The following is a 23,137-nucleotide window of genomic DNA, read 5'->3' as shown; positions in this document are numbered from 1 at the left end:
CCACTTTTTCCCGTTCATCCCACCCTCCCAACTCCCAAGCTAGAGCAAGATGTTCATCTTATAGTCTTCTCAGGCAAACAATTTTCTGGATTGCCTTGCTATAGAATTAAATCAGTGTACATCAGCTAGTGCTTGTTCAGGATGGTCCTTGAAAAAGATGTAGGTCTCACCTAGACTGGGTGCTTGATTCACAAATGGCTATTGAATAAGAAGTGAGGTTGACTGCTCTCCATTAAAAATGATCAACACTGATCATTGTACTCTTGAAAAGAGCATCAAATAAGTATTTCTACATGTGATAATTACAATGTTTTATTTAGTAAATGTTTGTGTTCATCACACACTGCACAAAATATAGGCTTTATACTTGCATCATTTCACAGCTGCATAAAGACAAAATATCTGCTATAGATATACTGAAAAGGCATATAACTGACCAATCCTGAGATAAACCACCAAGAAAACATTTTCTGGATGATACAATAATCAGATCAGAGTAAATGCCTTCTCTGTACACTATGTGGATCTATGAGGCAAAAAGAGTCTCTGAGAAGGCTTAACTATATCCATTACAACTCATGAGGGAAGGTTCATTTACCTTCCTTTAGACAGAAATTAACAGAAATGACAAAGTCAACTTTACACAGTTTTATTAGGAGTTATTCCAAATGAGTAAATAGGGTGCAAGAAAAACAGTGGAATTTAGATCCAAGAAAAGGCTCGTGGAGATTATCAATTATACATTTTAGCCACTGATCAGTGAGTGGCTTGCCAGTATAGAGTACACAAACCTCAAATGCTCAAACTTAGGCCTGTTTGGTATATAGTTATGTTTTGCTCCATTCTTGTGAAATGCCATGCTTCTATTTAGAGTAGTTCTTGCCACTTTATGTCCTTCTATACCATTTATCACTCATTTAAACTACACTAGATCACAATATGGCTTTTATTTTCAAGATTCTATGTTCATTTAACTGTTAAGCGTTTTCCGTAAGGTCTTTAGCTGGCATCTAATTCAGATTATTTGGTCCAACTAGGACGAGCCTATTCAAGAACTCTACAACAAGCAGCCATCCCCCTACTTCCCAAGAGGTTTTGTGAAGAACGTTATAAGGGTCGGTTTACAGGAAGAATGCTCTGTGCTGGGAATCTACATGAACACAAACGTGTTGACAGCTGCCAGGGAGACAGCGGAGGGCCACTCATGTGTGTTCGGGCAGGAGAGAGTTGGGTTGTATATGGGATAACCTCCTGGGGGCATGGCTGTGGAGCCAAGGATTCACCTGGTGTCTATACCAAAGTCTCAGCCTTTGTACCTTGGATAAAAAGTGTCACCAAATTGTAATTCTTCATGGAAACCTGAAGAGAAAATATGTTGGAAAATTTTCAACCTCTACATTAGCACTCAGCCAGAGATGCCAACTGATGGGGATGAGAGCCATGTTTCTGCTTTTGTGTTGTGATTAAATCATGTACACCATTGCTGCTTGAGAAATTTGTGATGTGAACATTCTTTGTTAGATACCTCAGTGTGGTACTAATTATTCTTGATTAGCATTGTTTATTCTCAGCACTCTCCAGAGATTACTGTATATCAACTGTGCAATAAGCCTGTTTTTATTCTTTTGGATTAAGAGTCTATAATTGAATCAATACTCTTTATTGCACTTAAGTGGTATTGTGTAATTAAGCTCACATTTTCTTCAAAAGGCTGAGAAATTTCCACACTGACTCTCTGTAGCCTTTGACAAGTGAGGAAGTCAAGGCCCCAAAAGGTTAAGGAATCCGTTATAAACCTAGACTGGAATAGGATCAGTCACAATACATTCCTGAATAAAGCCTTTGTACCATGCACTATAGCAACACATTCTGGTTACCTAGCGAAATTTGGAATACCTGATAGTAAAGAATGCCTTCAAGTTCTTGGGTTATACAACCTAATTTATCCACCTTATTAACATCCTCTAGCAGTTACTTTCGGCTTGATAAAATTTTTCCTTGGCATCATGCCATTTGCTCTACCGTGACTTAAGAGTGCCATCTATTGCAACTTTCTTATAATGACTAAAACATGTAGATTTTCACTATCCTGTCCCAGCTAATAAAAGACATTATTAAAAATGCTTTCTCTGCTTACGTAGTGGGGGGAAAAAAAAAGCTCTAAAATATCTTATTTGTTCCAACTGATTTAATTCATACTCCAGCTATGTGCTAGGCACTGCATTAAGTGGCTATGTGCCTGACAATTTACAAAAGGCTGGTAAAATTTTACAGTATCCCTAGCTTTCAAATTGTCAAACAGACTCAGAGGCCAAGGTAAGCCAGTGGGATCTGAACTTCAGAATAGGTGCCCCAGTACTGACAATGTTATTTTCCCCCTCTACTGCTGTCTAGTCATTTATGCCCTTTGGCTATTTTCTCAACCCAATAAGGGACAGCTGCTTACTATGGACTCTTTCAGGACATTCCTGATAGCAAAGCAAAATCTTTGCCCAAACATAAAAGGCATGCCCCTCAGGCCTTAGGTGGTTTAAATAGTTTTTGTATATCCAAGAAATAGATGCATAAAGACAGGTGAAGAGGTCAGTGTGAACTTTAGGATCAGTTAAGCCTCTTCAAAGGCTAAATCCACATGAAGGGGACTTCCCTACTTTCCCTACTCCATCTACTTGCGTCCTTTTTGTAAATCCCGCGCTTTGTAAAAAACTGGTGCTAACATAAAGGTGCTTTATAGTTTACTACTTTACAAAATTGCAATGCTGTATCACTCATAACATTAAAACTTTTCTAAAAGCTCAAGGTTTTTGATAAAGGAAAAACTTTTCAAGCATTTACATCTACAGAGATGACAGAGCTACACAGTGCACACCTGCACAAGGGCTTGAAAAAAACGTGCAATACAGGAGAGAAATTTAGCTCTACTGAAACTTCGCACAGGCCACCTTTCTAATTAGACTATAGTGCAGATGCAAACAACATTTATATTGAAATTTTAATAGACCAGAGGTTGGGACACTTTAAAACAGATAGCTAACAGGCAGCCTATACAGTTTGCTCAAACTTGAATAGAATACTTGGTTCATAGTATGTCTTTATTATAGCTCTTTTCTTGTTAAGCGTTAAGTGTGAATTTTAAATGACACAAGTGTTCAGTGCACATTTGTGTGAATAAAGTACATAGTTGTTCATCCTGTATAGTAGCCTTAATCTTTTGTGTGGTATGAAATGACTGTGCTGTCCCTTAGGGGTACCCGCCTTTAATGCTGTTTCCCTCCAAATACTGTAGTACCTTACACCAATAATCATTGATACTACTTCCATACCAGCTCTTCCCAGAAGCTGTAGTCTGTTGCTTATTATTTGTCGTAACAAATACCTTTCCACTTCCTTTTTAGTCAGAGAACACGGACTCTCCAGATGAATCAAGCATTTTATTTAATTACAGCAAGCAAGGAAGTGCTCACTTATTCTCTACTTAAACGCCATAGTTAGGCTAAAACATTCAGACCTATATTGAAAACACCACGCTGTTAAGTTTCCAGAACATTATTTGCCACTCAATACCCAAGCTGTTGAGATTTAAGATCCCCTTTTGGCAGTGCACCACAGGATTCTAAACAAACAGGACTTCACCCGTATCACCTTAATTTCTTGATTATCTGCAAGAGAAGAAAACCACCTTTATAAAACTCTGATCTGTGTACTTACATCAGTGTTGAGATCTTAGCCAACTATTTGTTACTTTCTATTTAGCTATTAACCTCTTTCAAATTACAAAGTAACAGCAAGAAGGGGCCAATTCTGGCCTTCCGGTTCCTTAGCACGCAGGGTTTCAGAACTACTAAGGGTTTCACTAACTACGAAATACGAATAAAGAGGAACCTACCATGTCATGTTTCCTATCATCCACCGCAACAGTTAGTTCAGCCTCCTGGAAACATTTGAACGATAGTTAAATGTGTGCCCAACAACCCAGCACCCTCCAGGTTTTCAAAAGTGAAGAATGTTACTTGTGCAAGTCAGAATCTGATACCAATTAAATGGTGACAGCTTTGCCAATAAACAAGAATATGCTCTTCCATGGCTAGGAAGGGAGACTGCCACAGCTGACAGGTCCCAAAGATACATGGAGATTCACAATCCCAGAACAGAGGAGCATGCACAACTACAGATACTACTCACCTTCCGGATCTAAATGGGGGAGGATCAGGATGCGGTGTTACTATTTGACAGCGGCGGAGTAGACTCAAGACGGCTACTTGACACCGACAGCAGTTTCGCGACCTTTGCCGGAGGGCCGCGACCCGTGCGCGCCCGGCTTCAGGCTCGCCACCCAGGGCTGCACGTGGCCGCCTCGGGACCTCATGAACACCTAGGGCCCCTCAGGTTTTCGAACCAAGAGGTCTTCAAAGCGGACGTGGACCTGCCGCTACAAGTCTCTTGAAACTCCTGCATTTTAACTAAGCCAAAAAGTTCTGCCCCAATTACCACCTTAGCGCACAAAACGCGACACCGTACCTTACTTAACCTCGGAGCCCAAACCCGACGCTTCCCGGATGTAAAAGGCCGCGTCCCTCGGCGCACGCTCTCTTATAGGGCTGGTGACGCTATTCCGGGGAAGCGCCGCGAGGGGCGGGGCCCACGCGATTTTTCCTTCGCGCTGCCCTTCACGGCCCCTCCACAGTTCCACCCCTTCCCGATGGCCCCTCCCACCTCCCAGAGTTTGCTCCACCTCCCCCGCCCATCCTGGGGACGGGGCGGCTCATCAGCCCTTTGATTCCGGCGCACGCGCCTACAGGGGAGGCAGAAAGTTCTCGCGATACTAGGGAATCCTGATGCTCGTGGTGTCCGGCCGACTGGGAAGGTGAAGTTTTGTTTCCTGGTTACTTTAGGGCAGTTAACTTTTGAGGTTGCCATAGTTACCGAAACACCAACTTGTATAGTTCTCCGCTTCTAAACCTTTAGGTAGGTTAATATATATGGAGCTAGCTGATTTTTTGTCTGTTAATGAACTATCCGGGACTTATGTCTTCCGCTGGAATTGCTGTTGCTGAAGCTCAGGTGTCAGTGATCTGCAGTCATTTAAAAAAGTTTTTTTTTTTTTTTTTTCTGGTCTGATCTCTTAGTATTTACACTCATTACTGAAAGCCTCGCCGAAAGATTCTGTAAACACAAGTTTAGAAAAAGCAAAGGACATTAGCCGGAAGAGCATACGGGAGACCCATTCACGTGTGCTGCTGATCGTTGCCCGCGCTGCACTGACGGGTGTTGTTTTTCCCTCTCTGGCCGCAGCCGGGCTCCGCTGGCTCTTGAACGTGGGCGCCTGGGTCTTAACCTCCCTGCTGTACCTTCGAGGGTTTAATTAAAGAAATAGTAGAGCTACCCCTTGTAAAGTGGAATTAAAAATGTTTAGGAATACTTTTAGTCCTAGGACTTTTAGTCCTAGACATGCGCTTACTAACTGCCATTACATTTATTTCCTATTTTCCCTTGTCCTCTCATATGAAGCAAAAGGGAGGTTTGAGGCGACGTTTTTACTTAGTAGTGGACCATTTGGGAAGGTATGTCGCCGCAGTTGCTGTCAGGAAAAATGGTATCAAGAGGCTTGGTGAATAAAGTGCCACAGTAGAGATCTACACAATCTTCATGAAATCCCTACATACTGTTCTGGGGGAAATAACTTAATTAGTAAGAGCAAAAATTGCTGTTATGGTTAGCGTCGGAATGACAAGTTTATAGGAAATAAATTTTAACTTGAAAGAACTAAAGTTTCTGAGGCTCACCTCTCACCTTTTCTTCATCTTATTCCATCTCACTAATGAACGGAAGATACTATTCAATAACAAAGTTTAAATACCAAATCACAGTGGAGAGTTTTGCCAAATTAGATTTCACTTAGAATCTCTAACCATCTGTATTACTTTGCAAAGGCTGTCCTAACAAAATGCCACAGATTGGGTGGCTTCAACAACAGAAATTTATTTTTTCACAATTCTGGAGACAAACTCTGAGATCAAGGTGTCCACAGGTTTGTTTTTAGACCTTCTGGGGCCTGTAGATGGCTCTCTCCTCCCTGTAGCTGCACATCCTTTACCCTCTAGCTTCTGTATCCCAATCTCTTCTTAAAAGAACACAGTCATTTCAGATGAGGGCCTTGCTAAAGACCTCATTAAACCTTAATTGCCACTTTAAAGATCTTGTCTCCAAATACTGTCTTATTCTGAGGTATTGGCAGTTAGGACTTCAACATGGGGATGCATATATCTTTTTTGATTTAGTGTTTTTGTTTTCTTCAGATAAATACCCAGAAGTGGAATTGCTGGATCATATGTAATTCTATTTTTAATTTTTTGAGGAACCTCCATAGTGAGGAATCTCCATACTTTTCCAAGCGGCTGGATGCATTTGCATTCTCATCAACAGAAAACAGGGTTTTCTTTTCTCCACATCCTTGCTAACACTTGTTATTTCTTGTTTTTTGTTTTTTTTAATACTAGCCATTCTGATTGGGGTGAGATGATATCTCATTGTGATTTTGATTTACATTTCTCTGATTATTAGTGATGTTGAGGATCTTTTCATGTGTCTGTTGGCCATCTTTATGTCTTCATTGGAAAAATGTCTAGGGGCTCCTAGGTGGCTCAGTCGGTTAAGGGTCTGCTTTTGCTCAGGTCATGATTTCGGGGTCCTGGGATCGAGCCCCACATCGGGCTCCCTGCTCAGCACGGAGTTTGCTTCTCCGCCTCCCTCTGCTGCTTCCCCTGCTTGTGCTCTCTCACTTGCGCACGCTCTCTCTCAATTAAAAAAAAAAAGTCTGTTTACATCCCCTGCCCATTTTTTAATTGGGTTGTTTAGTATTTTGCTGTTGAGTTGTATGAGTTGTTTATGTATTTTGGATATTAACCCATTATTAGATATATGATTTACAAATAGTTTCTCTCATCAGGTAGGTTGACTTTTCATTTTGTTGAAAATTTCCTTTGCTCTGAAGAAGCTTTTTAGTTTGATGTAGTCCCACTTGCTTATTTTTAGAGTCAGATCCAAGGAATCATCACCAAGATCAATGTCAAGGAGCCTACCACCTGTGTTTTTCCCTAGGAATTTTATGGTTTCAAGCTTACATTCAAGTCTTTAATCCATTTTGAGTTCATTTGTGTGTGGTGTAAGACAATAGTTCAGTTTCATTCTTTTACATGTGGCTGTCAAGTTTTTGTAGCACTATTTATTGAAGAGACTGTCCTTTCCCATTGTATATTCTTGTCTCCTTTGTTGTAAATTAATTGACCATATATGCATGGATTTATTTTTGGGCTCTCTATTCTGTTCCATTGATCAATGTGTCCGTTTTGTTTATTTTTTTTAAAGATTTATTTATTTATTATAGAGGGGGGAGGAACAGAGGGAGAGAGAGAATCTCAGGCAGACTCCCAACTGAGCATGGAGCCCAATGCTGTGCTAGATCTCACAACCCTGAGATCATGAGATACCTGAACCAAAATCAAGAGTTGGATGCCTAACTAGCTGAGCCACCTACATGCCCCTCAGTGTGTCTATTTCTATGCCAGTATCTTACTGTTTTAATTACTATAGATTTGTAATATAGTTAGCAACCATGGAGCATAATGTCTCTAGCTTTATTCTTCTTTCTCAAGATTGCTTTGGCTATTTGGGGTCTTTTATAGTTCCATGCAAATTTTAGCATTGTTTGCTTTATTTCTGTGAAAAATGCCATTGGAATTTTGACAGGGATTGTATTGAATCTGTAGATTGCTTTGCATATTATGGACATTTAAACAGTATTCTTCCAATCAATGAGTGCAGAATATCTTTCCATTTACTTATATCATTTTCAATTTCTTTCATCAGTGTTTTATAGTTTTCAGTATACAGGTTTTTCACCTTCTTCATTAAATTTATTTCTAACTATTTTATTCTTTTTGATGCAATTGTAAATGGAATTGTTTTCTTAATTTCTCTTTGTGATAGTTCATTATTAATGTATAGAAGTACACTTGATTTTTATATAGTGATTTTGTATCCTGCAACTTTACTGAATTCATTTCTTCTAACAGGTTTTTTTTTTGGGGGGGGTGGAGTTATTGGGTTTTCTATATGTAATATCATGTCATCTGCAATTAGTGACAGTTTTACTTTTTCCTTTCCAATTTGGATGCCTTTTATTTTTTTTTCTTAACCTAATTGCTCTGGCTAGGACTTCCAATTCTATGTTGAATAAAAGTGGTGAGAGTGAGCATCCTTTCTTGTTCCTGATCTTAGAGGAAGAGCTTTTACCTTTTCACCATTGAATATGATATTAGCTGTGGGCTTGTCATATATGGCCTTTACTATGTTGACATATGTTCCCTCTATACCTACTTCCCACTTTGTTCAGTTTTTAATCATAAATGGATGTTGAATTTTCATATATTTTCATGTGTCAGAATACTATTTAGTTTTGAATGCTTTGCTTGAATATCACTTGTTCTGTGAAACTTCATTACTCGAACTGAATTTGATTTCCTTTTTTGACAAACAATAGTACTTGGATTTTTCTTGTGGTATCTTTATTATAAACTCCTGTGAAGGACTGTGTCTCTTATTTGAAGTGCCTATTAGAGTGACTCATATTAAATAAGCATGAAATTGCATTATCGACTGCTTTGAGGCAATCAATATATGTTTTAAGGAATTGAGAAAGTTTTATATTTATTTTAAAAAGCTATTTTTCACCAGGAGGTGGAGTTTGATTCCCCTTCTCTCCCCCAACACCAAGGTGAGTATGGGTTGTATTTGGAGACTTGCTTTCAAAGGGTAGGGTAAGGCAAGAAGGGGAAAGTATAACTGTACAGTGGAGAAATACAGCAAACACTACCTAGACCAGGTGATCAATAATAACATGAGTGAGAAGTCCTATACTGTGATAAGATGTGATGAAAACATTTCACCTCCTTTGCATTATTCTTCCCCAAAGCCCTAACCCTAGTCAAACCGTGAGAAAAAATATCAGACAAAATCAAATTGATGGACGGTCTACAAATTACCTAATCAGTACTCAAAATTGTCATGGTCTTGAAAAACAAGAAAAGTCTTTGAAACGGTCACACCAGAGGAGATGACACATAATGCCTAAATGTAATGTGGTATCCTGGCTGGGAACCTCAAGCAGAAAAAAGACATTAATGGAAAACTAGTGAAATCTGAATAGAGTGTGAAATTTAGTTAATAGTAATGTGCCAGTGTTGGCTTCTTAGTTGTGACAGATGTATATGGTATTGTAGGATGTTAACGATAGGGGAAATTGGATGAGGGATACTCCTGTGTACTATTTTTTCAACTTTTCTGTAAACCTAAAACTATTTTAAAATGAAGCTTAATAAAAACAATCGTAACTTTATAGTTTTTTATTTTTGTTTTAAGACAAGTTGTGCTTTAGTAATGGTTTCTATATCCTGTAAGTGTGAAATTTGTGGCTGAGGTGATGATATTTCTAAATTTGTGGCCATTTGAGATCAAACCTAATGAATTTAGCCACTGTTTAAGCCAAATCTTTAAGACTTAGAATACTCAGTAGACATTATGTGGTAATATATAGAAATAAAAAAATTATTGTAAATAAAGGTTGATTTAAGGATTTTAAAGGTAGAATGCAAGGTAAGTTGTTAGAACTTATTTAATGATGGCAGGACAGTGCTTTAGTCTGCATTTGATACACTAAATGAAACAGTTCCTTATAGAATACTCATTCTTCAGCTATGCTGCTTCTCCCTACTCTATTTCCTTTTTCCTTTTGTGGTTTTAATATAAGAACTATAGTAATCATCAGACAAGCAAAATTTAGCACAACTGCACATCTCTGATGAATGTTGAAATGAGTGGGAGAAAAATATCAGGAAATGGCCTGTGAACATATTCTCATCTTAAGATACTCAGGGAACCTAAACTTGTAGTTGGTTTGTACTAGCAATGCGATAGTGCTAAGAAAATTGTAATAAAACTATAGTGTCTAGAAGAGAGGAGATGAGAAATCTCCCATATTTCTACTGGAATGTTCTTTTTGGTTCTGAACACTTTGTTCAGTTGTTAAATATCTACAAGACTCTGTCAAATGTTTATTGAGTAGACATGGCCCTTGCCTCAAAACTCCAATGGAATTGAATAACATAATCAGCGATATCACCAAATTATTCAAAACTCAAAGCCTAGGAGTCAGCTTTGATTTCTCCCTTTCATTTACAATTTTTAGTGTATTTCTATATCAGTTAATGTATTAGTTATCTATTGCTGTGTTTCAAATTAGCCTAAGCATTGTGGATTAAAACGATAAGCATTATCTCACACAATTTTTGTGGATCAGGAATCCAAGAACAGCCTGTCTTAGTGTATCTCATGAGGTTGCAGTCAGGATATTGACTGAGGCTGCAGGATCCTCTTCCAAGGTGGCTCGCTTACAAGCTTGGCAAGTTAATACTAGTTGTTGGCAGGAGGTCTCATCCTCAGCTTGTGGATTTCCATTAGGCTGCTGGAGTGTCCTCATGATATGGCAGCTGGCTTCTCCCAAAGTGAGTGATCCAAGAGATGAAGTACCAATGATTTTATGACCTAGTCTGAGAAGTTAACATGGTATCACTTGTTAGAAGTAAGTTATTAATTCCAGCTCACACAAAAAGGAGAGAAATTAAACTCCCTTAAAGGGGGGAATATAAAAATTGGTTGACACAAGTTAAAACTGCCACAGCAAGAATGGGTGAGGTTGTGTTGCAGTTACAAACAATCTAAAATCTTTGTTGCTTAAAACAACAGGTGTTTCTTGTCATGTTCTTGACCATTTTAGAGACTCAGGCTAATGAGGCCTTCGCCATTTGTAATGTTTCTAGGCAACAGGAAGGGAGATGGGAAGATAGAATCACATACATGTTTTTATAGGCTTACATTCCGAAATGAGAGTCTTCACATTGCCTCATAATACATGGACAAAAGCAAGTTGCATGGCTACACCTAACTTCAAAAGGATAGGGAAATGGAATCCTATGTGCTTAGAAGGATAAGAATCAGAAATATCTGTGAACAGCACTAGTGATTAATGCAGTTGCCATTTTATTACTTTCTGACAATTGTTTTTAGATTTACCTTTTCCTTTCCTATTCTCTATTGTCATAATCTAGGACTAACCTAAGACAATATGTCTGAATTATCTTCCTACTTTTCTAATTCCTCCTTTCCAATCGACTGAGTATATTTTTGAAAGATTAAATTTCCTGAAATACCATTTTCTTCAGGTTAGTCACTTGCTACAGAAATTGTAATAGCTTCCTACTGATTATCAGGTCAAATTTCTAATCTCTGGACGTATTGCAATGTATGTTACACTTAGCATGCTCATTCCTAGTTTTGTTCAGGCTACTTTATACCTATATTTCCCATTTTTCCTACCCATCCATTAGGACACATTTAAAAAAAAAAATTTTTTTTTTTTTTTTTTAAGATTTTGTTTGTCAGAGAGAGAGCACAAGCAGGGGGAGCGGCAGGCAGAGGGAGAAGCAGGCTCCTTGTTGAGCAAGGAGCCCGATGCAGGACTCAATCCCAGGACCCTGGGATCATGCCCTGAGCCTAAGGCAGACACTTAACCGACTGAGCCACCTATATATCCCCACATCTCAGTTCTTAATTATTTTTTACAGGAATCTTTCTTCCAAAATATCAGTGAATATTGGTTTCTTCCCTTTCTTGCCATCCTTAATATTTATTCTTTGTGCCTTTGTTTTTGAAAATTGTTCATCAGTAAATATTTAATGTTCCTACCATATGATTTTCTGCTATATGCTGGGCCCTGATCTTAGTGTTGGGGTGGAAGCAGTAAACAAAACAGACAAAGTTTCTCACTCATGGAGTTTATATTTTAGTGGTACAAAACAGACATAAATAAGAATATTAGAGTTAGAGGAGCAGAACTGCTAGGATATTGATAGCAATATTGATATATCTCGTGTAAGGTCAATCACAGCTGTCATGTGGAGGAAGCAAGGAAACCTGGCAACTGCAAGGATGAACTGGAATCCATGAGAATGGAGTGGAATCTGCATTGATTTCTCCCTGGTTCCAAGGGTTCAACTTTGATGAGAGAGGTGATCTGCAGGAGGAGCTGGTCCTTCGTCACAGACCCATGAGTTACCGAAGTTGAAACGGGATCTGTCAGGAGTTGAAGAAAGTACAGACCTGGCTGCAGCCCCACGCAGACAAAATGAGCTAGCAGATTATGTGACAACTTGCATAATCCGTAACATTGCCTCATGCCCTGAACTCACCTTCCAAGTATGAAAGTATATGCCTGCTGTTTCATTTCCAGCTACTAGGCAAAATGTCTCCTGTGGCCCATGCTAACCTGGAACTATTCAGGCAAGGAAATGGAACTATAGTACTAGCTTAGCTAAGTTAACAAAATAGAAATCAACCACAATAAGTAAATTCTATGAAAATTTAGAGTCAGTAAGTGCTATGGAGACAAAGAAAGGGATGAGAAATGTTTTCAGTGAGGATAGGAATTACAATTTTTTTAAAAAAGCATTCAGGACAGATCTCCTTGAGAAGGTGCCATTAGGTCAAAAAGACTTGAAGAAGGTGAAGGATAAAACATGCTGATACCTGGGAGAAGAATATATATATATATTTGAGGATTTATTTATTTTAGAGAGAGCATGAGTGGGGGAAGGGGCAGAGGGAGAGAGAGAATCTCAAGCAGACTCCGAGCTGAGCATGGAGCCTGATGTGGAGCTCAACCTCACCCACCCTAAGATCACCACTTGAGCCAAAACCAGGATTTGGACACTCAACCAACTGAGCCACAGGTGCCCTGGAAGAAGAATATTCTAAGTATCCAGTGCTTCTGAGTGGCACCATACCTGCTGTGGTAGACAGCCTTTTATAAGACTCCCAATGATCGCCACATTGTGTTACTCCCTCTTTTATGTAATTCCCTTCCCTTGAGTGGCAAAGTGATGAGATGTCACTTCTGAGATTATGTTATAAAAGACTGACTTGTTTCTTGCTACCATTCCTTCCCTTGTCTTTTTGAATTTGGATTGCTTGCTCTGATGAAGCAAGCTGCTATATTGGAGAGGCCTATGTGGCAAGGAACAGATGGCCAACATCCAGTAAGGAACCTAGGCTGTCAGACCAATAGCCCCTGAGGAACTGAATGTTGTCAACAACCATGCAAGTGAGATTGGAAGTGGATCTTTAACCATTTGAGCTTTGAGATAACTACAGCCCCAGATGTTGATTGCAGTGCAGTTCTGTGAGACACTGAAGCAGAGAATCCAGCTAAACCAGATAATGTTGTTTTAAGTGAGTACATTTAGGCGTAGTTTGTTATTCAGCAATTAACAACTCATTTACATGGCATGTTCAAGGAACAAAAATGAGACTGACTGGAGTGGGGTAACCAACTAGCAAGTGAAGTTAGGTTATAGGTTTCCTAGGGCCTTACGAGGCATTAAATGATTTTTAGTTTTTGTTTGTTTTTTTGGAGTAAACTTGGTAGCTTTTGGAGAGTTTTGAATAAAGGAGGGACATTTACATGTTAGGATTTACATATTTTTTTCTCAAAGCTCTATTAAGAAGACACAGTGGGATAGGGTTTGAGCAGGGAAACCAGTTAGGCTAGTGCAATGATACAGATGAGAGAATGGTGATGAGAGGGAGTGATCCCAGTAGAGGAAATTCAGTTCTGGATATATTTTATAATAGAGTTGACAGAATTTGATGATTGGTATAGATCGTAAGAGAAATGGATATAGAATATGAGAAAAATAGCTCAAAGGTTTTTTTGAATATTTGCTAAGATGGGGATGACTTCAGGAATGGGTTTTGGGGAAGTAATACTCAGGAGCACAGTTTTGTACATGTTAAGTTTGAGATACCTTTTAGACATCTGAATAGAATTTTGGAGTAGGGAATTTAATGTATGAGTGTGGAGATCTGGTGAGAGGTCTGGGCTGGGAGCTGTCAAAGTGTAGAAGGCACTTAAAGCCATGAGATTGGATGCTAATAACACAGGATTAAAGGGTAGATAGAAAATAGGATCAAAGACTGAGCCCTTGTGTATTCTAAACATTTATCTACTGGGAAAAGTAGCAGGAACCAGCAAAGGATATTGAGAAGTGAGGTAGGGAGGAGAGCCATTGGATTGTGGTATCCTGAAAGTCAAGAAGAAAGTTTTTCAAATAAGATAGAGTGATCAACTGTTCATCGTATAAGTAAGATGGAAGTTGAGAAATCACCATTGGATTTGGCAATATGGAGGTCATTTGGGACCTTGTTGAGAACAACTCCATAGAGAATGGGAAGAGAATTGGAGACCATGGATTTGGGTAACCCATTTGCAGAGTTATGCTAGAAAAGGGAAAAGAAACGGGGCAGTATCTGGAGAGGGATGTGGGATCAAGAGTGGATTATTTTTTTTTTCTGGAGTTGTCACAATCCCAGATTTTAAGATATACTACAAAGCTATAGTAATTAAAACAGTATGGTACTGGCACAAAAAGAGACACATAGATTAATAGGACAGAACAGAGTTCAGAAATAAACTCACACTTTTATGGTCAATTAATCTTTTTTTTTTTTTTTAAAGATTTTATTTATTTATTTGAGACAGAATGAGAGACAGAGAGCATGAGAGGGAGGAGGGTCAGAGGGAGAAGCAGACTCCCCGCCGAGCAGGGAGCCCGATGCGGGACTCGATCCCGGGACTCCAGGATCATGACCTGAGCCGAAGGCAGTCGCTTAACCAACTGAGCCACCCAGGCGCCCTATGGTCAATTAATCTTAGACAAAGGAGGCAAGATGTACAATGGGAAAAAGACAGTCTTTTCAGTAAATGGTGCTGAGAATACTAGACTACTTTCTTACACCATACACAAAAATAAATTCAAAATCGATTGAAGACCTAAATGTGAGAGCTGAAACCATAAAACTCCTAGAAGAAAACATAGACAGTAATTCTTTTGACCATAGAAACACTTTTCTAAATATGTCTCCTCAGGCAAGGGCAACAAAAGTAAAATTAAAGTATTGGGACCATACCAAAATAAGAAGCTTTTGCATAGTGAAGGAAACCACCGACAAAACAAAAAGGCAACCTACTGAATAGGAAAAGATATTTGCAAATGATCTATCTGAATAGGGGTAAATATCCAAAATATGTAAAGAATTTATACAATTCAATGCCAAAAAAAACCCCAGGTAATCCCATAAAAAATGGGCAGAGGACCTGAATAGACATTTGTCCAAAGAAGACATGCAGATGGCCAACAGACACACGAAGAGATACTCAACATCACTAATCATCAGAGAAATGCAAATTAAAGTCACAATGATACATTACCTCACACCTGTCAGAATGGCTAAAATAAAAAATGCAAGAAATAACAAGTGTTGGTGAAGATGTGGAGAAAAAGGAACCCTTGTGCTCTGTTGGTGGGAAGGCAAATTGGTGCAGCCATTGTGGAAAACAGTATGGAAGTTCCTCAAAAAATTAAAAATGGAATTACCATATGATCTAGTAATTCCACTACTGGGCATTAACCCATAAGAAATAAAAACACTAATTCAAAAAGATAATATGCACCCCTGTTTACTGCAGCATTATTTACAATAGCTAAAATATGAAAAGCAACCCGTGTTCATCAATAGATGAATGGTTAAAGAAGAGGTGGTATAAATATACAATGGAGTGTTACTCAGCCATAAAAGAACGAAATCTTGCCATTATCAACAACATGGGTGGGTCTACAGGGTATAATACTAAGTGCAATGAGTCAGACAGAGCAAGACAAAAACCATTTGATTTCAATGATATGTGGAGTTTAAGAAACAAAACAAGTAAACAAAGAAAAAAGACAAGCCAAAAAACAGACTCTTAAATAGGGAAGACAAACTGGTGGTTGCCAGAAGGGATGTTGGTGGGGGATGGGTGAAATAAATAAAGGGGATTTTGAGTACATTTATCTTGATGAGTACTGAGAAATGTATAGAATTGTATATCATTATATTGTATACCTGAAACATATAACATATGTTAATTATACTTGAATTTTAAACAAAGAGACGAGTGGATTATTTCTTAAGCATGGGAAAACGTAAAGCATGTTTGTATTCTGATGGGAAAGATCCAGTGGAAATGGACAATTGGTGGTGCAGGAGAGTTTTGGTGAATTTCTTATGCAATTGCTTGTGGGATCTTACACACAAAGTAGGATTTGGCCTATGATGGTGGTTCAAGCAGTTCATCTACAGATGAACAGTTCATCTAAATTAAAATATTAGCGTGATTGTAGATTTTCTCCACACCAAGCTTGGCTGCATAGGTATAGTTGTTAAGCTGATGAGTTGGAACTAACTAAGATTGAGGTTTGCCAAGAAAGTAAACAAGGTGAGTGGTGGGAAGGGGAATGTATGTAGGGAGGGGTCATATTGATTTGCCATGGAATTTAAACTAGATAAGGAGCCATGATAACACATTAGAATAGTGGGGACACTGAAAATGTGAGTCGGATTAATGAATTTTGAGGTAATGGTGGGTCAAAGGGATTTTGGAGCTTTGGGTACTAGAGTAAATGACTCCATGAAACATCTATAATGTATATATTTATTGGGAAGTTTAGCAAGCAACATACTGAGCCCTTTATTGTTTAACATGACCAGTTGTGGAATTGCCCAGTTGTTCTCTGATCTTAAATTGGCCTTCATCACCTCAAGAGTGATTGCTTAGCTTGATTGTAGAAATGCACATGTCAGTGAGAAGTTGTACACATATTTCATTAAATATTTAAAATCTCAAAAGCCCAACTTTTTCTTTCTTCCCTTCACAGGTGGCTTGTGATCCTTGATCTTTGGTTTAATCTATTTACTAATGAGGCCTTTTTGGGGGGGGCTTGCATGCATTTATGCAAAAGAAGATGATTTATGTAATAATATAGCAATATAGTACATTAAAATGGAAGGTCTTATTACTGTTTTAGAGTATAAACTATATTTGTAAAATAGCTAATGCAAGCTATACTACACATATTAAAGCAATTTGAAAATTTAATAATCACTTGCTAAAATTCTGTTTTTATTTTCTCCTATAATACACTTCATAGATGTTTCATGATGTCAGTTACTTTAGTACTTAGACCCCCATTTTTTTCAAAGATTTTATGTGTTTATTAGAGAGGGAGAGAGAGAGACAGAGAGAGAGTGAGTGAGTGCACACAAGCAGGGGAAGGGGCAGAGGGAGAGAGAGAGAAAGAATCTCAAGCAGACTCCTAGCTGAGCACAGAGCCTGATACAGGACTTGATCTCACAACCCTGAGATCATGACCTGAGCTGAAATCAAGAGTCAAAGCCCTAACCGACTGAGCCACCCAGGCATCCATCATCCATAAGAATTTTAAATATCTGTGTTAGTGAAAAGATGAGCTTATGTTTATATAAATTTAATGGAATGAAAATTTTAAGAAGCAACCAATTTTTATAAGGTGCCACTAGGTGGCTCTGTTACCCTATTATTTAGGTCTGTTTAAAACCCTAGAAGGTTTTAACTTAAAACATATCCATTTATTATTGTGCATGAATGTATAAGTGAATGTGTAGATAATAGCATGAAAATGTCATCATATATAATGGTCTACCAAGCTACCCTCTTAACTCCCGCTTTGTATAATATTCATAGTAATATTGAAAACTGAGGTTCTACTAGAAAGGAACAACTTTCCCCTAGATGTAGATTCTAAGAATATGATTAAAACCACAGACTTTTTTTATATCTGAATTTGATGTATAAGTTTTTAAAAATATTGAATTAATCAGGTAAAGATTTAATTCATTTCCTGTTGTCTAAAGTATTTAAGTTGATATGTATTTTAATGTGGAGTGTATCAAAGTAGACAATGATTTTGTAGGAGGAATAAAATATTTCCGCCCAATCTACCAGAGAACAAGGATATAATCATATTCATCTTAGCTATAGCAGGACTTGGTTCATGGTACATGCTCGATAAATGTTTGTTGAATGAGGAAGCTGGCATGATAAAGGTGAAAAAAATTTTCTGGGAAATTATACACAATTTTCAAAAGGAAAAATGAATTATAAGTTAGTATTTTTTTTTTAAAGATTTTTTTTTTTATTAGAGAATGAGATAGAGCATGAGAGGGGGGAGGGTCAGAGGGAGAAGCAGACTCCCTGCTGAGCAGGGAGCCTGATGCGGAACTCGATCCCAGGACTCCAGGATCATGACCTGAGCCGAAGGCAGTGGCTTAACCAACTGAGCCACCCGGGCGCCCATAAGTTAGTATTTTAAAGCAAAAATGACAAGTGTTTTTTTTTTGGTCCTGGGCACATCTTACCTCTGTCTTTACCAAAAATTTTAAATTGAGGTCCCCCCGCATATGGGGATATATTTTAAATCTTATAATGGAAATCATATCACAGAGAAAATTTTATGACAAACTTTGAAACTGATCCTTATAGGTCAATAATTGTAATAGGTCTTCACTGTCTTCACAATCTTGGTATTAGAAGTTTATATTCCTCTTCTTAATTGCAGGAAACAAACTGAGTGTTGTTGGAGTGGGGGGTGGGGTGGGAGGGATGGGGTGACTGGGTGATAGACACTGGGGAGGGTATGTGCTCTGGTAAGCGCTGTGAATTGTGCAAGACTGTTGAATCTCAGATCTGTACCTCTGAAACAAATAATGCAATATATGTTAAGAAAAAAAAGAAGAAGAAGGTAGCGGGAGGCGAAGAATGAAGCGGGGGAAATCGGAGGTGTAGACGAACCATGAGAGACGATGGACTCTGAAAAACAAACAGGGTTCTAGAGGGGAGGGGGGTGGGAGGATGGGTTAGCCTGGTGGTGGGTATTGAGGAGGGCACGTTCTGCATGGAGCACTGGGTGTTATGCACAAACAATGAATCATGGAACACTTCATCTAAAACTAATGATGTAATGTATGGGGATTAACATAAGAATAAAAAAACATAATATAAATACTAATAAAAAAAAGAAGTTTATATTCCTCATTAGGTAGTGAGGACTATATTAATGAATTTCTATTTGATTCTCAAATGGCAAGACTTGTATAATTCTCTCTGAAAAATTTTAACTTGGGCTGAATCTAGAAAAATTTTAACATTCCTTTTTTAAAAAGTAAAATAAAATCCTAAAACTATAAAACATTGAAGATGACACAAACAAATGGAAGATATTCCATGCTTGTGGATTGGGAGAACCAATATTATTAAAATATCCATTCTACCTAAAGCAATCTACAGATTTAATACCATCCCTATCAAAATACCAACAGCATTTTTCACAGAACTAGAACAAATAATCCTAAAATTTGTATGGAATCACAAAAGACTTCAAATAGCCAAAGCAATCTTGAAGAAGATGAACAAAACTGGAGGTATCACAATCCCAGATTTCAAGATACAGTGCAAAGCTGTAGTAATCAAAGCAGTATGGTGCTGGCCAGAAAACAGACATATAGGTCAATGGAATAGAATAGAAAGTCCAGGAATAAACCCAGGCTTTTACGGTCAAGTTATCTGTGACAAAGGAGGCATGAATATGCAATAGGAAAAAGACAGTCTTTTCAATAAATCATATTAGGAAAGCTGGACAGCTACATGCAAAAGAATAAAACTAGACGACTTTCTTACATCATGCACAGAGATAAACTCAAAATGGATTAAAGACCTAAATGTGAGACCTGAAGCCATAAAACTCCTTGAAGAACACAGTAATTTCTTTGACATTGGCCATAGAAACACTTTTCTAGATATGTCTCTTCAGACAAGGGCAACAAAAGCAAAATTAAAGTATTGGGACTATACCAAAATAAAATGCTTTTGCACAGTGAAGGAAACCATCAATAAAGCAAAAAGGCAACCTACTGAATAGGAAAAGATATTTGCAAATGATCTATCTGAATAGGGGTAAATATCCAAAATATATGAGGAACTCACACAACTCAACACCAAAAAATAATCTCATAAAAAATGGGCAGAGGACCTGAATAGACATTTGTCCAAAGAAGACATACAGATGGCCAACAGACACATGAAAAGATGCCCAACATCACTAATCATCAGAGAAATGCAAATTAAAGTCACAATGATATATCACCTCACACCTGTCAGAAAGGCTAAAATAAAAAACGCAAGAAATAGCAAGTGTTGGTGAGGATGTGGAGAAAAAAGAACACTTGTGCACTATTGGGAAGGCAAATTGGTGCAGCCATTGTGGAAAACAGTATGGAAGTTCCTCAAAAAATTAAAAATGGAATTACCATATGATCTAGTAATTCCATTACTGGGCATTAACCCATCGGAAATAAAAACACTAATTCAAAAAGATGTGTGCACCCCTATGTTTACTGCAGCATTATTTACAATAGCTAAAATATGAATGAATAGATAAGACGTGGTATGTATATATATGTGTGTGTGTGTATATATATGTATATACATATATACATATAAGGGAGTGTTATTCAGCCATAAAAGAATGAAATTTTCCATTATCAACACCATGGGTGGATCTAGAGGGTATGATACTAAGTGCAATGAGTCAGACAGAGCAAGACAAAAACTGTATGATTTCACTCATATGTGGAATTTAAGAAATAAAACAAGTGAAGGAAAAAAGAGACAATAATCCAGACTGTTAACTATAGAGAACAAATTGATGGTTGCCAGAGGGGAGGTTGTTGGGAGAATTCTTTTATTTCAATGGGTGAAATAAAAGACTTAAGATGATATATGAGAATACTCAAAGTAATATATTAGATATTTTAGTAGTTTTCAAATTCTGAATAAATTTATAGAAAACTAAGTAGAATTACAACCAGAGAAATGACTTTTATATTTCTCTAATTTAAAACCCTTTTATTTGTATAATAATTTATGTAAATGGAAATGGATAGTATGTCTTAGAAATCAGAAGAATTCTAAAAGAAATCCTTGGAATTCAGTAAATTTGCTAAAAGCAGTAAGAATTTTTGAACACTTATCATTCTTTAGGGCACTGGACAGTAATGATTGAGAAGGTCTAAGGAAATGAGTAGACAAAAGGGGTTCTGAAAAGAAGTTAGTTGTTATTATTGCCTCAGTAGGTAATAATCAATGATAATGATAATAGCTAATGTTTACTGAGTACTTACATACTTATTAACTCATTTCATCTTCACAGCAATTGTATGAGGATATACTATTGTTATTTCCTTTTAACAGATGAGTAAATTGAGGTACAGAGAAATAAGTAATATAAGGTTAGATCTGGGATTTGAGTGTTGTGTCACTGGCTCAGAGTTCACATTCTTTTTTTTTTTTTTTTTAGAGTTCACATTCTTAACTGGTGTGTTATAAAGGAGGAAAAATGATATTAGGTATAAGATAAATATAAATCTGGACTCAAATCTTTGACTTTGCTTCTTATGTGACCTTGTGAAAGCTATCTACCTTTTTGAAACCTGTTTATTCATTTGTAAAAGGGAGCTAGCTGTATTTCCCTTTTTAGTATTGTTATTAGAATAATTTACTAGAATAATGTGGCAAATAGTACTATTTAAAAATTAGTTTTGTTTTGTTTTACATTTAAACATTGTTTCGCTAATTTTAATTCTTAGGAATGCATTACTATTTAAAGTCTGAATTAGTTTATTGTCGTTAAAAATTTTTTTTTTTAAGATTTTATTTATTTGAGAGACAGCACACAAGAGCAGGGGGTAGAGATAGAGGAGAGGGAGAAGCAGACTCCCCGCTGAGCAGGGACATCCCCCTTACCCCCCCGCATGCGGGACTCAATCCCAGGACCCTGGCATCATGATCTGAGCCAAAGGCAGACACTTAACAGACTGAGCCACCCAGGCTCATTTGAAGAAATGTCATTTTGAAGAAAGCCCTAGAATTGTAATTTTTTTTTTTTTAAGATTTTACTTATTTATTTGAGAGAGAATGAGAGACAGAGAGCACGAGAGGGAAGAGAGTCAGAGGGAGAAGCAGACCCCCCGCTGAGCAGGGAGCCCGATATGGGACTCGATCCCGGGACTCCAGGATCATAACCTGAGCGGAAGGCAGTCGCTTAACCAACTGAGCCACCCAGGCGCCCTAGAATTGTAAATTTTTGCATGATTGGAGAAATATATATCTTTCTTAATCAAACTTACTGGTTTGTATATTTTTTCTAACACTTAAATGTAAGAAAATATGCAATTGTTTAAATTATCATCCTTTGCCTTTCCCAGTTTTTATTGCCAAATGAATTCATTCAACCAAGTATTTATTGAACACCTATTAAGTGTCAGAGACTAGATACATAAATGTGGGGGTACACTGATGTAAGAAAACAAATACATCTGCCTTTGAGAAACTTACTTGAGTAGAAGACAACAGATATAATAAAGTTGGTAAATTATATAGTTATGAGATCATAAATATAATGGTAAAAAAAATAAAATTAGGGTAATGGGAATCAGGAGTGCAGGGAAGGAGGAAAAAGGACGAAAATTTTATATGTAAGGTTGTCGGTGTTGGCCTTTTCAAAAAGATGACATTTGAACAAAGACCCAAATAAACTGCAGGAGTTAAGCCATGTGGACATTTGAGGAAATGTCAGTACAAAGGCTTTAAAATAGTCAGCAAAGAAGTCAGTGCAACTGTTGCATAATGAGAGAGGGGGAAGAAGAACTGAGGTCATAAAGGCAATGGATGTCAGATCATGTAAGTCGTGCTATGACTGGAAAGGAGCCTGCTGCAGGATTTTTAATAGAAGATTGCTCTGACTTACTTTGTGAGAAGGTTACTTTTGGATGTTGAGTGACAGTAGATCATTGGGCACAGGGATGGAAGCAGGGAAGATATCCAAGATAAAGATGATGTTATTTCCAAACAGGGTGGTAGCAGTGGAGTTGCTGAGAAGTGGTAGGTTTTGCATAGACCTGAAGATAGAGCCAATAGGATTCCAGAGTGAATGTGGGATGTGCTAATCAAGAGAGTGACTATCCTCCTTAGAGATTCCACCAACTCTCCAGGCAATATTATACTCTCAGGGTGTGTCCACCACGGGATGGAACAGATTACTTTGGAGGAAGATCA

General features: G+C 37.8%; 1 protein-coding gene, 2 long non-coding RNA genes and 1 other non-coding gene across 4 annotated transcripts in view; 2 read left to right on the top strand and 2 right to left on the bottom strand.

The window, feature by feature from the left end:
• The window catches only part of PRSS12 (serine protease 12), a 74,820-nt gene extending 71,562 nt beyond the window's left edge, over window positions 1-3,258 (top strand). The window contains exon 13 of the mRNA XM_035030333.1: window positions 1,038-3,258. Coding sequence (XP_034886224.1) covers window positions 1,038-1,345 — 308 coding nt within the window. The 3' untranslated portion in view covers window positions 1,346-3,258. The remainder of the gene's footprint in view (window positions 1-1,037) is intronic.
• A 154-nt stretch (window positions 3,259-3,412) lies between these two features.
• On the bottom strand, window positions 3,413-4,571 carry LOC118027124. Its single transcript, XR_004683756.1, has 3 exons — window positions 4,183-4,571; window positions 3,887-3,931; window positions 3,413-3,659 (listed from the first exon to the last, which is right to left on the bottom strand). It is a non-coding gene; the product is annotated as an uncharacterized LOC118027124 (long non-coding RNA).
• Window positions 4,002-4,132, bottom strand: LOC118027152. The gene has a single exon (XR_004683778.1). It is a non-coding gene; the product is annotated as a small nucleolar RNA SNORA24 (small nucleolar RNA).
• Window positions 4,572-4,799: 228 nt separating the features above from the next.
• On the top strand, window positions 4,800-13,401 carry LOC118027126. Its single transcript, XR_004683758.1, has 2 exons — window positions 4,800-4,965; window positions 11,991-13,401. It is a non-coding gene; the product is annotated as an uncharacterized LOC118027126 (long non-coding RNA).
• Window positions 13,402-23,137: the final 9,736 nt, after the last annotated feature.

This window comes from Mirounga leonina, unplaced genomic scaffold (assembly GCF_011800145.1).
Source record: "Mirounga leonina isolate KUSES-001 unplaced genomic scaffold, KU_Mleo_1.0 Mir_357, whole genome shotgun sequence".
NCBI lineage: Eukaryota > Metazoa > Chordata > Mammalia > Carnivora > Phocidae > Mirounga > Mirounga leonina.
The sequence above is the reverse complement of the archived record's forward strand: the minus strand, read 5'-3'. Positions and strand labels throughout refer to the sequence as shown.